The 16,202-nt window shown below is 47.0% G+C and overlaps 1 protein-coding gene across 2 annotated transcripts in view; it reads left to right on the top strand.

The window, feature by feature from the left end:
* Nucleotides 1-16,202, top strand: part of ITGA6 (integrin subunit alpha 6) — a 90,338-nt gene that overhangs the window by 57,362 nt on the left and 16,774 nt on the right. For both annotated transcript variants that reach the window (XM_056110304.1, XM_056110305.1), the window contains exons 10-19: nt 1,132-1,230; nt 1,525-1,586; nt 9,504-9,664; nt 9,853-9,996; nt 13,250-13,362; nt 13,485-13,674; nt 13,765-13,848; nt 13,948-14,027; nt 14,178-14,255; nt 14,343-14,445. In XM_056110304.1, coding sequence (XP_055966279.1) covers nt 1,132-1,230; nt 1,525-1,586; nt 9,504-9,664; nt 9,853-9,996; nt 13,250-13,362; nt 13,485-13,674; nt 13,765-13,848; nt 13,948-14,027; nt 14,178-14,255; nt 14,343-14,445 — 1,114 coding nt within the window. The remainder of the gene's footprint in view (nt 1-1,131; nt 1,231-1,524; nt 1,587-9,503; nt 9,665-9,852; nt 9,997-13,249; nt 13,363-13,484; nt 13,675-13,764; nt 13,849-13,947; nt 14,028-14,177; nt 14,256-14,342; nt 14,446-16,202) is intronic.

Below are 16,202 nucleotides of genomic sequence, written 5' to 3' on the forward strand. Positions count from 1 at the left end.
GACAAGACTTTCTATACCAAAATTTAGATGCTGAGTTTTCCCTGGCAACTCAACCAGATCTATCAGTTAGATAATTGCCTCTGCATGCAGATAGTATTTTAATACTCTTTCTTCTCTGTCCTCATAAGTGGATTGGTTGTGAACCCTGTGAACTTCTTTCCTCATAGATTATACACAAGGAAATTTCAAAATCCTTCAGTAACAGGGGAACCAACTGTCTTACTTTTGAGGAGGTTCAGGTCTTGAATGTTTAAGACTAGATCAAGGAGGACAGAGATAGCCTATTTTCTTGAAAACTCTGGGAACATTTCACACATTGCAGAACACTGCTCTTTGGATTTAGTATCTCTAACATTAAAACCATGACATATTTATACTTTTACTAATTGCCATGTATTTTTTTAAGTTACAAAGCTTTCATGTTTGAATTTCAGTCATGCAATGATCAAACACCCATCCCTCTACCAGTATATATTTTTTACTACTAATGTCCCCAGTATACCCCCCCATCCTACCCCTCCCCCTTGCCTCTATGGCAGACAAGTCCTCTCTCTTTCTTTCTCTACTTAGGGACATTATGGTTTGCAATACAGATACTGAGAGGACATCGTGTTTGGTCCTTTATCTACTTTCAGCACACATCTACCAGCCTGAGAGATCCCTCCAACCATCATTGCTTTAGTGGTCCCTTCGCTATCCCCGCTGCCTTCTCTCCCAGGTCATGAGGCAGTAAATGCCATATTTTAAATGTTACCTGGAAAATACAGAACTAATGCTGTGCATAGTAACAGTTTTCTTTACCACTCTGAGTGGAAAGACACTTGGGTGGGAAACTTTTTCCTCTGATTTTTGTTTTGTTTTGGGTGTTGTTCCCTACACCTGACATTGCTCAGAGGCTTCTCCAGGCTCTGCACTTGGGGGTGACTCCCCGAGTAACTCAGGGGATCATGTGGTGTTTGGGATTGAGCCTGAATTTCCTGCATGCAAAATATGTGCTTCAGCCCTTTGAACTATCTCTCCATCTCTCAAAGCTTCTGGTTTTTGAGATTTGCAGGCAGACAAGGATGCCGTTTGGTATATAAGTTCATCTTACATGTAGGGTGTTCTTCATGTATTTGTCTTTGTCTTCAGATCCCGGCCTGTGATCAATATTCAGAAAACCCTCACAGTAATACCTGAGAGAATTGATCTCCGCCAGAAAGCTTTCTGCAACGCTCCCAGTGGGATCTGGTAAGTGACTGCGCCATCACTCAGCACCACTCCTCTGCTTTGTGAGGACCCAGTGACCTGGGGGACCCCAGGAAGCTCAAGAGAGAAATGAATCCGGGGAAGAGGGAGAGTTAATCTAGAACTTTCCACAATCCTTCCCTGCACCCCAGTTGGCACTGTAGTATTTGAAAGTTCGGAAACTGTGTGTGTGTGTGTGTGTGTGTGTGTGTGTGTGTGTGTGTGTGTGTGGTATTTTATTTCTTTCACAAGTGAAGTAATGCATCTTTTAAGCGGTATGTATTTGATTTTACACAGCCTCAAGGTCAAGGCCTGTTTTGAATATACCGCCAAACCCGTGGGTTATAATCCTTCAATAAGTAAGTACCTTTTAAATGGGGTGGGGGGAAGAGGGAAACAATGTGGTTTTTTTTTTCCCTGTTTGCTCAGTTGAAGGTTTTGCAGAAATAACAAAATTAAAGTGGTAATGGCCAAAATAGCCACAGTATCTTAAAGAACTACATGTATCTAGTGTTTTCTCTTTAATCAGAAGGATGTCGCCTGTGAAGGGGAAACTGCATTTGGTCCCCATTTGAATTTTCCAGAACAGATGGTTTCGGACAGGATGCCTTAGAAAAGTAGTCATTTGTTACCACAAGCAATTCCTCTCTCTCTCTGACTTTTTGAAAAGCAGTGTGGAAAATTGGTTTTGTGGTTGTGAGGCGGTGGGTGGTGGTTGGAGCAGGCTGCCTGCAGGAGCCGGAGTGGTGCCCAGAGTAATTGCTACCTCGGGCCCTCCCCACCCGCGGGTTCCTCCCAGAGGCTCCACGGTGGCCCGGAACACCCACCCAGGCTGTGATCTCCAGGACAGACCTGCGCGTGTAGCTAGGCCTCTGACCCCGGGTTCTGCTGTTTCTGCCTGTGGTGCTTGCTGGCTTGCCACACAGGAATCCCCTACACACGGGAGGTTTTTATTTTCCTTTCAGCTAAGACAATTTAAAACTCACGGCCTCCCGCATCCCAATAGTCATTGCTTTGTAGTTGCATTTAAATGGGACCATGGGAAAGTCATTTATGACGTATAAGATCGTAATTTGACTTAATTCTTCGATGAGGAAATGTCTTGTCTGTTAAAATTGTAAAACTGGATTAGCCGGGCTAGAGCTGGGACACTCGTGTTTTGCTACCGTTTATGTGTATCTTAGAATTAGCAAGGCATGTGAAAATGTCATGTAAGAAACCAATCATTTTAACTCATTAAGCAATGTTAAGAATAAGGTAGGATATTTAAAATGTATGCTAACAAATAAAATTAAGGGCATCCTGCTTTTTTTTTTTTTAATAATTTTGTTTATTGAATCACCGTGAGAGCAGTTACAAAACTTTCAGGTTTAAGTCTCGGTCATACAATGAAACACCCGTCCCTTCACCAGTGCCCATTTTTCACCACCAAAAACTCCAGTATACCCCCTATTCCACACCCTCCCCCTACCTTTGGGGCCGGTGATTTCCACATTACTCTCGCTCTACTTTGATTACTTTCGATATTTTGACACCAGACCCACCATTATTATTTAGGATTTTACCCCAACACTCAGATCTGTCAAAAAGGCAACAGTAGACAATTTGTTTTCTATTGCTGGTTATAAATAACATATGATTTTGGAATGCTGAAATTTTAACAATTAAATCTGGAGGGATTTCTGCCAAAACCTGCTGGGTACCGAGATTTGTTCCTGCGTCTCTGGGATCATGGCCGTTAAGCAGCTTGATCAGGAGCTAGAGAGGCCATTCATGGGCGATGGCTGACTCGGGGTCTCATTGGGGTGGGGAGGAAGGTCCGGCTCCACCTCCATCCCATGAGGCCCCTCGTGTCTCGTCACTGCAGGCCCAAACCTGATGGTTCAGTGGCCTCTGGAGGATGGTGACCACTAAGCTGCCAGGGGGAACATGCCAAGGCACGAAACCTATTCCCACTTGGGGTAGCCCGGTGCTGGTAATCTACTGCAGGGACCAGATGCATTTCTGCCAAAAGCCACTGGGTTTCAAGATTTGTTTCTGAATCTCTGGAATCATGGCCGTTAAGCAGCTTGATAAGGAGCCAGAGAGGCCATTTGTAGGTGGAGACTCGAGATCTCATTGGGGTGGAGAGGAAAGGGTTGGCTTCACCCACATCCTGTGAGGGCATGCATGTCTTTCCACTGCGGGTCCAAACATGACTATCCAATGGCGGCCTCTGAAAGATGGTGGCCACCAAGCCGCTAAGGGGGAACAGGCGAAGGGACAACACCCTTTCCCCCTTGGGGTGGTCCAGCGCCAGTAACCCATTGCAGGAACCGGACGCATATCTGCCAAAAGCCGCTGGGTTTCAAAATTTGTCTCTGAGTCTCTGGGATCATGGCCTTAATAAGCAGTTCGATCAGGAACCAGAGAGGCCATGCCTCCAATTATAGCTGAGCCTGAGGTGGTTTGTGGGTGTGTCTCCCACATACCTAACTTTTGGCCATTTACTTTCTTGGTAAACTTTGCCCCAAGTTTTTGGAGTCTGGCCAAAGGCACAGCAGCAATTTTGGGGTATCTGGAAGTCTGAAGGCGCCATGAGGCTGCTGATGTACTCGCCTCACAGGCACAGTTTGACCTGCTAGTGGCACCATCCCCCCAATGGGCATCCTATTTTAGACTGTGACTTGGGTGCTTTGAAGTGAATAACATGTAGTTTTTTATAATTTACTCAATGAAAAGTAAGACTACTTGTGTGAGGAAAAATAAACACTACACTGTGAATATACAAATAAATATTTCCCTTTTTTTTAAAAGGTAGTATTCTACTTTCCTTCTTTTTAATATACCCTAAGCAGAATTTTGCCACAAATTTCGCAGAGTTAGCCAAATTCTTAATAGTCAGTGATACGAGTCTATGCTGTCTCTACTCTTAACAGTAGAAATGGTCAACGATAAGGGTCCTTGCACACCTTCAACCCCAGGTCCTAGTCCTGTTCATGGTCCCTGGAGCACCACCAGGAGCGTGCCCTGAGCACAGCTGGGTGTGACCAAAGTCCCTCTGTCTCTCTGTCTCTCCGTCTCTCTCTCTCTCTCTCTCTGCTACCTCTCTTGAATCCTAGCTGCAGCCACGCCACTTTAGCTTTGGAGACATGAGAATTTCAAGGAAAAGTGTTTGCCACAAGAGGAAGAGCAAAAAGGGAGAGGGCATGCTTTCCCTCTGGGGTCAGTTCCAGGTGCCCTATAGCAAGCCTATCTCCCAGAGAACAGTTCTGACCAAGGAGGTGAGGCAGGCCTTCCCTGTAACACATTCTTTCGTATTTGTTTTTCCTTCAGGATCTGAGTTGTTATAGCTGGCTTCGGGTCTTGCCAGTCTGTGGCAGCGGTTTTAGCTATCAGTCCTCAATGGTGCCAGAGGTGTCAAAAGGTCAAAAACCACGACCCCTTGCTGGAGTGTTAATGGGCACTTGCCTTGCACACTTCCAACCTGGGTTTGATTCCCAGCACCTCATAGGGTTCCGCCCACCCACCCCCAACCCTGGCAGGATTCCTGAGTGCAGAGCCAGGAGTCAGGAGTAAGCCCTGAGCATCATTGGCTGTGGTCCCCCAAAACAAACAACAACAGTAAAAAGATGTTCCTTTCAGGTGCACAGACTTCAGCTTCCCTGCGCTGGAGTCGAGTCGCTGCCTTCTTGGCTGCAGAGGTGTCAGCTGCCGATCGCCTCCTTAGCGTCCCCGCTCCCTGCTGACTCCCTTGCCAGGTGCCCACCTGCAGGCCTGGTGTGTGTGTTTGTTCTGACCTTGTGTGCCAGTGAGCAGAGGCCTCTCATTTGATTTTTTTGGGCACAGCAGGCGTTTTTTTGAGTCTAGAAAACAGTTCTTTGTGCAGTTTTCAACGACAAGAAAATACTGCTGTGATTTATCAGGATCTGTCTTCTTTTCCGTGGTCTCTTTTACCCAAATACTTTATCTTCACTACTTTTTCTCTCCCCCTCCCTCCCACCAACATCTCCCTGCCTAACCTCCCCAACCCCCGCCCTTGGGCCACACCTGGTGATGCTCAGGGGCTAGTAGTCCCAGCTCTGCACTCAAGGCAAAAAGCAATCTGTCTTGCTTGCTTTTTATCTCTGTTTGCAAGTGACTGCAGAAGCCCCAAGGAACAGGAGTTTTAAGACAAGGCAAAGATGGAAGATGAGGGGGACTTTTTTTTTTTATTATTATTATTCCATTGGTCTGTCATGTGTAACCACTGGCAGCTTGACTGAGCTGGAAATCTCATCAGAGCGTGCCTTGTCTGCTCCCTAGCCAGTCACATATGTGAAGTCAATGGCAGGCTTTCTCCTGGCTTTCATGCCGTGGTCTTCATTTTATATTATATAACTACCCCACATCAGCCAAGCGCTTATTAAGTATTCCATTCACCAAATGTTTTCTGACAGTCTGTTCTCGATAGAACTTTTTTGCTCTGAAGACGTTTGGAGAGACGTGTTTTCATGGACTTCCATCTTATGGAAAAAATTCTGAAACAGGTCGAACAGAGCTTCTGTAAAGCTGCCCAAGATTAAAGCATCTAAGAAATCTCTCCTAGGGAGAGAACTCAGGGTCAGGGGCCATACTTTGCATGTAGAGCCCCTAAATTCAAGCCTCAATATCACATCCTCCCAGACCCCAAGCACCACCACTAGGTCAGTCCCGGGAGAACCTTTGAACAGCACCAGGCCCTACCATAAGATGGCCCAGCCTATTTGGCTGAATAGCACCAGGAGTGGCCCCTGGAGCCCCTCTAAGCACGGTTTGCAAGCTCCACTCCCCCCAAATAGAAATAAACCTGCTTCCAGTGTCTGAGACCGTGAGCTCATTGCTGAGGCACTGTAACTCAACCGTCCTCCCAGCTTGGTGCTCCACCCAGAAGAGATCTAGATAATGGAGCCTTAATGAGTATTCTGCATGGCTTGCCCCTCAGGAAGGTCAGCAAAGGTGACCCACTGGGATTTTACGACATATGAACTGTCGGGAGGGCGCGGGAAGGTCAGTGTGGGTGTGGTGGGTGTGTGGTTTTAATGCCCCACAGCCCGGCTTCCTTGGCCGGGAGAAGAGCCACTCAGCGTGCGAGTGGCTTTTGCCTGGTTCATGGTAAAGTTTGCAGGTCACGACTAAGTGGATGGTGTCGGGGCTGCAAAAGGCCTCAGAGGGAGGAGCAGTGTTCCATTTGGCAGCTGTGATATTTAAGATTTCTACAGATGGACGCAAAAATGACCATTGAGATGTCAAGGGTTTCTAAATTTTGGTCTCCCGCATCAGCTGCCTTTGGAGGCGCTCACGGACAGGCGTTATTATGCATGCTGATGCGGACCTGCTTCTCCAACTTTGTTCGTTCTACACTTTTTTAGAGGGCAGGCAATCTTAGGGCCACAGCTAATGATGCTTAGGGACTATTCCTAGCAGTGCACCAGGGACCATACACAGTGCTGAGAATTTGAACCAGGGCTATAGACAGGACAGCCTCATGCAGAGCATGCAGATACCTTCTGGACTATCTCTCTGTCCCCGTTCTATACTTACTTCTGCTCCCAGGAGTTGTGCCATGGTTGTGGCTGGGGAATTCAGGGGTGAGTAGTGTAGTGTGGATCCTGTCTCCCCAGCTTTGTCCTGGGAGTGGGCTAAGTGGAATGACTGGAGAAGTAGATTTCTGTGGTTTCCTGCTGGGCAGTTCCTTGAAGGAAACTGTGTCCAGGGTGAGCGCTGAGAGAAGGGCAGGCTTGTAGCCATCAGATGAAGATGAAGAAGGACGTGCTGCTAGCTAAGGAATAGAAACTTATGCAGAGGCCATAAGGAAGAGGCTTCAAAAGGCATCATCCTTCGTGTCTGTGACAGGAGACAGATGGGAAGCTGCCTCAGTCCCTCAGCCTAAGACCCAGTCAGCCACCTTGCAGACCTGTTTCCTCTGCAAGAAGGAAACAGTCTCAGATTTCTTCTAAACTTTTTCATGATCTATCAACCTGGCTCATTCCTTCCCCATGTTTCCTTGAGCAGACTTTCCCCTTTTGTTTTTAGATTAAAAAAAAAAAGCTGGCAGTGCTTAGGGGCTACTCCTGGCCGTGCTTGGAGTCACTCTCAGTAGTACATGGAGAACCGTGTGGTGCCTGGAATTGAACCCGAGCCTCCCACAGGCAAAGTGTGTCCCTCGCCTTTTGAGCTGTCTCCCCTGACCTCCAGGCCCCTTCCCTGAAACTTGCTTTCTCTGGCCAGTTGCACATTGAGTTTGTTTTTCTCTCTGGTTGGTGAGTGATGAATGGCTGTAAGTCGTTTAAGTATTGCCCCATTTTTTTAAAAAAGGGGGGGGCACTAACTGCTGCTACCAGCAAACCAGCAGAGAATGTTTTGTGGAGTCAAGAAATAAGATTTTGGTCATCCAGATCCTAGTTCGCTTCCCAAGCTTTGTTAGATACTTAAGGGCGGTGTGTGCCTTCTGGACCTTGGAGGGCTGGAATCTCTGGATGTAGGAGCATGCATGGTTAACTGACAGATGTGTCCTCTGCCAGTTGAAAGGAAGGCGTATTTTCTCCCCCTCCCCCAGGTGTTTACAAGTCATCCTGTAAACTTCAGTGGGTTGTCCATACTTTCAATTTTTCTTTTAAGAATAAATGTTTTCTCTAACAGGACTGCTTCAACTTGAATAACTGTATAAGGACCCCCCCACCCCGGGAGTCCTATTAAAGTGCAGATTTGGGTTCAGTGGGTTGGGGAAGTCTGCTATATTCTTCATTGGTTCTGTGAGGTGCTGGGGATAAACCAACCCCCACCCCCCACACACACACATGTGCTCCAGCACCGCCCTGCATCCCCCACCCTTTCCTGCATTCTCTTTCATCCCCTTCCTCTTCCCTTGTTTGCTGTGGTTGCCATTGCCGGGGGCTGCATACACTTGTTGGTGGGCCTTGCCAGGGCCTTGCACGTGAGGGGCAGAGCTCACACTGTGTTGCACTTCTGGCTGCCGTATGTGCCCATCTATTTTGTTTTTCAGTTTTTATTGCAGCACCATAAGTTATAGAACTATTCATAATTAAGTTCCAAGCATCCAGTGTTCCAACACCAATCCCACCACCAGTGTCAGTGTCTCTCCACTGTCACCAGGTTGCTTCCTGCCCCCACCCCAGCCTGCCTCCTTGACAGACACTTTTATTTTTACACACTGTGGTTTACAGTACTGTTCGTGGTAGGGTTTTATGACTGAGAATCCAGCACTACTGCCTCCTCTAGAGTGTCCACTTGTGTTCACCATTGCCCCAAGATCTTCCCATCAGAGACAGACTTCCTCCTGTGAAGTTTCTGTTCTAGTTTCTGTTGTTTGTGGGCATTTGTAATTCCCCTACTTTGTTTCTTTATATCCCACAAATGAGAGCGATCTTCTGTCTGTCCCTCTTCCTCTGACTAACTTCACTCAGCACGATATTCTCCAGGCCCCTCCATGTAGCAGCAAACTGCTTGATTTCATCCCACAGCCAAGTAGTATTCCATTGTGTATATGCCCCATTGTTTTTTTAATCCAGTCACCTGTTCTTAGACCCTGAGGTGTTTTTTTTTCTTCATACTTTTGCATTGTACACTTGTGCATTGCTCTTGCCCATCTTTATATGGTACCTGTACCCACCTGACTCTGCAGAGGTTGACTGTCTGTGGTTCTAGGTGCCAGACAGCCAAGCAGCTGGGACCTCACTTGGGACACATGGGCAGCTCGGGGGATCCAATTCATGGTCTTGAGCTTGCAGGACCAGTGCCTTTTAGCCACTGAACTATCCCTGAGGTCCTGTTCTTCATTCTGAACAGACTTCAGGAGCTGCTGCCGGTCGACTAGAAACTTTATTTTTCTGGTGTCAAGGCACAAGGCCAGATAAACATCTGACTGGGGAGACTGGAGAGGGGTGTTGGAATAGTTGGTCCAGGTCCTAAGTGTTGGGGGTCTGGATCCTGCAGTGTTGGGCATTCCTCCTGCGAGTTAATTAATGGAAACATTCTTAGCTACTGCTCAGAGATTTTTAACTTATTCTGGAGCTCCCCCAGGTGGCTCAGTGAAAGTTTAACTTTAAAACCCTTACTAAGAGTCAGGAAAAAGACAGTTTGATTGGAAACCATCATAAGTGAGTCAAAATGCACATTCCTGGGAAATACTAGAGGAACAGTAGCAGTGGGTTGTGAAGCAGTGGGTGCTCTATAAGCAAACTAAGCTATTTTTAAAAGGAAATCAGCATACATGTCCATGCATAGCTGAATTGTGCCTGTTTTTCCCCTTACCCCAGCCATTGTGGGCACCCTGGAGGCTGAGAAGGTGAGAAGAAAATCTGGACTGTCCTCAAGAGTTCAGTTTCGGAACCAAGCCTCGGAGCCCAAGTACTCTCAGGAGCTGACGCTGAACAGGCAGAAGCAGAAGGCGTGCATGGAGGAGACCCTCTGGCTGCAGGTGAGGGCTGCACTCCCTCTCGGGAGGGGGGGGCACAGTTGAGCTGTGGTGGTTGGGGCGTGGAGGGGGGGCACAGGTGCCAGCCAGCCACCAGCCACCTGTCACTTGGTGCAGAGGAAAGGTTTCTTTGGGAGCTTTGCAGTGGTGTCTGTGTCGTTCTGAGCTCTCTCTTGCCATCGCCTCTCTAGGAGAATATCAGAGATAAGCTGCGTCCCATCCCTATCACCGCCTCAGTAGAGATCCGAGAGCCCGGCACCCGGAGGCGTGTGAATTCGCTTCTGGAAGTTCCTCCAATTCTGAATTCCAACGATCCCACGACAGTGCATAAAGATGTGAGTCTTTCTGTTTTGCCAATTCTCTGGCCGAGCTGCTGGGCCAAACCAGCTGTCCCCGGGGGCAGTCTTAGCCATTCCTGTGTATTTAATAAGCTTCTCAACCCACACAGAGTTTGTCGGGGAAGGTTTGTTTCACGAATGAGGAGTGAACATTAAAACATTAAGGGAACAGTTTAGAAGCAGAGCCTCTTTTTCCTCATAGCTGTTGGCCACAGTGAGGGTTAACTTGGCAGAAGTTCTTATTTTCACATCCAGTTACTCTTCTAGCTGTGGGCGGAAGGGAAAAAATGCATGGCATTTTTACCATTGAGTACACTGAAATATAGGAACAAACGGTCTTTATTCTGAACAAACCAAGGAACATCAAAATTCAGCAAGGCAAACAAAAAGAGGTTAGCGATAAAATAGTGATGTGTTAGGGAGATGGTCACAGGCTGGCTTGTGTGCTTGGTACGTGGGACCTGCAGCTTCCATCCCACTGTTTCCCAGAGCACCTCCTGGAGTCATCTGGAGCATCACTGGATGTGGTTTAATCCCCCCCCATATCTTTTAGTGGCCAAATAGCCCAGTTAATGGTAGAAAGGATGCTTGGCGGTGCGTGCTGTGTACCTCATATCAGGTAAGGTCTAAGGTCTATTTGCTAGGGCTTAGGGGGCTGGATTAGGGACTGTGCCCTCTTATTTGGATACTTTCTGTCCACACCCAGTGGGTGTGGGCGTGACCAGTCTTTAGCTCCTCATTCTGCTGACCCCAGAGAGCTTTCAGAAGTGACATTTGTCGCATTAGGCCTAGGAATCTACACAGTGTCCAACTTCAGCTCACCAAGAATAATTCTACTTTCATATACTTTTTATTTTTGATGTGGGGCAGTGGGGTATGCATGCCCAGCCATACTCAGGGGGTAAACCTGGCTCTGTGCTCAGGAGTGATTTCCTGCTGGCAGTTCCCTCAGGGGACTATATGAGGTACCAGGAAGTTGAAGGGAGGCCAACAAGTACCTTACGCCCCCCCCCCCCCGTACTATGTCTCCAGCCCCTCCTTTCATATGCTTTTTAAATATGCCTCTGATGGCACTGACTCTCACGTTCAAATTCTTTATGTGCATTCCCCGCTTCATAGCTATGGGAAATGTTTCTGCTGATTGTCACAAACCTGGGGCCTGGGCTACAGGATGCGCTCTCCACTGCACCACCCCACCTGAAGGCGCAGGTTGGGGTGTTTTCAAAGGACAGAGTGGGGCTCGGGGCTCAAGGAGGATTAAAGAGGATCAGAGCATGGCAAAGTGATACTTTTTTCTATATCAAATTTTTTCCAATTTTATTTTATTAAAGCTTGTGAGTTACAGAGTTATTCGTAGTTAAATTTTGACAGTGTTCCATCATCAATCCCACCAGCAGTGTCACCCTCCCTCCAGCAGGATTCCCAGGGTCCCCTCCTACCTGCCCCCCATATCCCAGTCCCAGCCTACCATCTTTGCGGTTTGGTTATTAAAGTTTGGGTCTCCCAATTTCTATGTTGCTGACTCTGTCTTTAGAGTATTTAGCTCTATCATTCCTTACCACCACCAATGGACCTGAATTCCCTTGACCCCCATCCCTATTGCTTCTCATCTGTCTCTTCCCACCTTCCCTTTCATTCTGGTTTTTTTTTTGGCTTTTTTTGGGGGGGGGATTCACATCCAGCAATGCTCAGGGGTTACTCCTGGCTCTGCACTTAGGAATTACTCCTGGCGGTGTTTGGAGGACCATATGGGATGCCGGGGATTGAACCCAGGTTGGCTGCGCCTTACCCGCTGTAGTATCGTTTCGGCTTCTCCCTTTCACCCTTTGTTTCTTTCTTTTCTTCCCTATAATCTGGGGCCAAGAGTGATTTAGGCCCCCCCCCATATTTTTCTTTAAATTTATTTATTTATTTATTTTTATTAGTGAGACACCATGAGGTACAGTTGTAGACTTACAAATTTTTGTTCTTGGGTTTCAGTTATACAATGATCAAATACCCATCCCTCCGCCAGTGCCTATTTCCCACCACCACGGATCTCAGTATCCCTCCCTCTCCTCATCTCCCCCCCCCCCCCACATCCCACCCTGCCTCTGTGGCAGGGCATTCCCTTTTGTTCTCTCTCTCCTTTTGGGTGTTGTGGTTTGCAAAAGAGGCATTGAGTGGCAATCATGTTCGGTCAATAGTCTACTTTCAGCATGCATCTCCCATTCTGGGAGCATCCTCCAAACACCCTTTATTTGGTGCTCCCTTCTCTATCTGAGCTGCCTTTTCCCCTAGCATGTGTAGCTGACCTCCAAGCCATGGAGCAAAATTCCTGGATGACTAGTTAAAAAAACTCTGGTACATTTACATAGTGGAGTACTATGTAGCTGTTAGAAAAGATGAAGTCATGAAATCTACATACAAGTGGTACCACATGGAAAGTATCATGTTAAGCGAAATGAGTCAGAAAGAGAGGGACAGACATAGAAAGATTGCATTCATCTGGAGAACATAAAGTAACAAAATAGGAGACTTACACCGAAGAGTGGCCGAGATTAGTACCAGGAATTTCTTTAAATTTTTTTTACTGAGTCACTTGAGATACACAATTATAAGGCTGTTCGTGATTGGTTTTCAGTCCTACAGTGTTCCAACACCTGTCTCTCCACCAGTGTACATTTCCCAGCACCAGTATCCCCCAGTTTCCCTCTTCAATTCCCCCCCACTCCAGCCCTGCTCTATAGCAGGCACTTTTCTCCTCTCCCTCTCTCTCTTTCTCCCTCCCCCTCCCTCCCTCCCTCCCTCCCTCCCTCCCTCCCTCCCTCCCTCCCTATCTCTTTTTGGCATTCCCCCCTTTAAACCATTGCATTTCCTCATCCAGTTATTCTAAAGACCACATATAAGTGATAGCATCCTGTGTTTGACCTTCTTCTGTCTTACAAAGTGATTTTTTTTTTAATTTAGGACCATCCCAACAGTGCTCGGAGACCCTGGTGACCTGCTCTGCAGGCTCGATGCTTAGTGCTCAGTCCAGCCATGCTGGTGGTGCTGGGGGTGGAGGGTGTATGTATAGTGCCATGGTAGGGCTCTGCATCAAGGCCTGTGCTCCCACCTTTGAGCCTTCTCCCCTGCCCCAGCCACGCAGATTGAGAGCTGGCCCTCCACTGCCACATGGGGGAAATGAATGGTAGGACAACACACATCCATTTAGATGACTTTCTGAGTCCTCCATGGCACAAATGACCATGGTTTTCTTTTCCTACAGGTGCACTTCCTAAAAGAGGGATGTGGAGACGACAACATATGTAACAGCAACCTTAAACTCGAGTATAAATTTTGTACCCGGGAAGGAAATCAAGACTTTTCTTATTTACCCATGTAAGATTCGCCCTGTGGTGCTCACAGAAGTGACTGGCTTTCCAATGCATTTTTGTTAAGTTCTGAACATGGATTGAAGAGTTTTTCACTTCCCTTTTTATGTATGCTTTCTTTTTTCACAGTCATAATGGTGTGCCAGAACTCGTTTTGAAAGATCAGAAGGACATTGCTTTAGAAATAACTGTCACCAACATCCCCTCCAGTGCCACGGACCCCATCAGGGCCGGGGATGATGCCCACGAAGCTAAGCTCATTGCCACGTTTCCCGATGCGCTGACGTATTCTGCATTCAGGGAGTTGCGGGCATTCCCGGTCAGTATTCTGAGACTTTGGCAGAGGGGCAAGCCAGTGCCCTGTACCAGGTGGGTGGACACATGGTGACCCTGTACACTTTTCTTCCAGGAGAAACAGCTGAGCTGTGTTGCTAACCAGAACGGCTCACAAGCCAACTGTGACCTTGGAAACCCTTTCAAAAGGAATTCCAGTGTAGGTGGTGCCTTCCCAAGTTTATTTTACTGTCGTGAATAGCCTCACTGCTATACTGAGGTACTTGGCCCAAGTTAAAGGCTGTTTCTATGTTTTCAGGTTACTTTTCATTTGATTTTAAGTACAACTGAAGTCACCTTTGACACCCCGGATCTGGCTATTAATCTGACGTTGGAAACGTGAGTTGCTCAACCTTTCCATTCAGAATTATTTCGTGAAAACACTGGCATTCCATGAATTGGCCCTGATCTAACTCATAAAAGAAGTGTAATTGTAATGAGAATACCGACTGTTCAAATAAAAGCCTATTGTTTCCTCTTCATTTTCAGAACAAGCAATCAAGATAATTTGGCTTCAATTACAGCTACAGCAAAAGTGGTTGTTGAACTGCTTTTATCGGTCTCCGGGTAAGTGTTTGTGTTTAGCATAACAAATCAGTGTTTGAAAGAACCATTTACACTCCTCACTAAAACTGGTGTTTTTTAATTTAACAGAGTTGCTAAACCTTCCCAGGTGTATTTTGGAGGTACAGTTGTGGGGGAGCAAGCGATGAAATCAGAAGATGAAGTGGGAAGTTTAATAGAGTATGAGTTCAGGGTAAGTTGGAACGGTCGGTCCACTGATTCCATATGCCCAAAGATGACAGACAGTACCGTTTGCTCTTCTTGAATCCAAGATTTTAATAATGACACAAATAAGCATCAGTCAATTAAAAAGTGAGTTTAACAGTTTTTAAACAACAGACTGGTATTATCTCTCAGAACAGATGACAACACTGTCTTTCCATGCATAGCTTGGTCCAGAACTCAAAACATTGAATATGAGGTGGGGGGGGGGGGATGCAGGAGAGAAGGAAATGCTTGCAGGAGTTCAGCTGGATAGTGGCAGAGGGGATGGGTGTGGCGTGGTACTTGTGTTTATAGAGGTGTGAGGCAACTCTTCTGGAAAATGTCATGTTGTAAAGCAGTGCAAACTCAGACTGCAGTAGGATTCTGTTGTATCCTTTGGTCCTTTTCTTACTCGAGCGTTTCACTAGATGGGGGGTGGAGACAAAGGAATACTTGAGTTCCTACTGTCCCCCATACCCACACTCGAGTCAGTTAACCAAAGTGTAAAAGCTCAAAGTGATTTTTTGTTTTTATTTGGGGCAGGGTGGAGTGGGTGGGCATACCCAGTAGTGCTCAGGGCTTATTCCTGGCTCTGTGCTCAGGGATCACTCCCGGTGATCCTGGGGATCGAACCCAGATTAGCCACATGCCTGGCAAGTGCCCTACCCGCTGTGCTATCACTCTGGTCCCTCAGAATAATATTGTTTGGGTTTAGGGTAATTTCTTTTTCTGTCTAAAGTCACGTGTCTCAGTGCCTGTGGTGAACAGTCACGACCTTTCAGAGTTTTGGCTTTGTGTTGGTGAGTCTGCCTTGGTACTTGGCAGGGAAAAAGACAATCATGGAGCCGTGTAGAGCAGGCAGCCCCGGGCAGCCTAAGGCAGGTCCAGAAAACAGACATGCAGGGTAGAGGATTGGCATCCCTCCCAACCACAGAATCAGGTCTTTGTGGCTCAAGCCACGTGCCCGGAAACATGGGCAAGTATTGTCAGGGCGTGGGTCTGAAATGTCCAGGATGGCTCCACCCAGGCTCCTGCCAGACCAGGATAGAGGCTGTAAGTACTTCCGTGTCCTACTGCCTTGCTTGTCCCGGCATCGCTGGAAAAAAGAATTGCTGGATTCTGGAGCGTTTGTCCACAGAGACCAAGAGGGTCCTCACCTCCGTGTGCTCCTGGGGCAGCCGCTTCATTACCAGCCTGGCCCTGTAGATTCCTCGCTGCCCTTGTGTTTTACTGGAGACTGATCTCCAGTCCCCCCTGAAGAGAGAGGACTGAACCTTAGCCTTGCAGTGGGTGGCATTGCATGGAGGTTTGCGTTTTGCACAGGAAGGACCAGTTGTCCAGCAGGGCAATTATGGTCACTTTGCCGCGCTGACTGAGGGACTTCCTTGGGCATATGGGAGCACAGCTGGCCGTTGACACCATTGATTTCTGTTACACACAGCAGTTGCTCCTGAATCAAGTGAACTGTCTTCCCCCTTTGACCTCTTTTTATGCCTTCCTTTCTTGCTAATTTCGTCACTTACCCTTTTTTTTGTGTGTGTGTGTGTTTAGAACTATTTAATTATTTTATTATTTTTAATTGAAATAACTTAGGTTTACTTGACTGCAATTATTTATATATTTTAATGGATAGAATATTACAAACTATAACAACCATCAAAGTGCTATTTTTTAAGTATTTCAAATGATTATTTGAGATTTTTTTATTTATACTACGGTATTGGTAATAATACGAAGCTACATTGT

The sequence above is a fragment of the Sorex fumeus genome, unplaced genomic scaffold, assembly GCF_029834395.1.
Source record: "Sorex fumeus unplaced genomic scaffold, SorFum_2.1 ptg000009l, whole genome shotgun sequence".
In the NCBI taxonomy this organism is placed as follows: Eukaryota; Metazoa; Chordata; class Mammalia; order Eulipotyphla; family Soricidae; genus Sorex; species Sorex fumeus.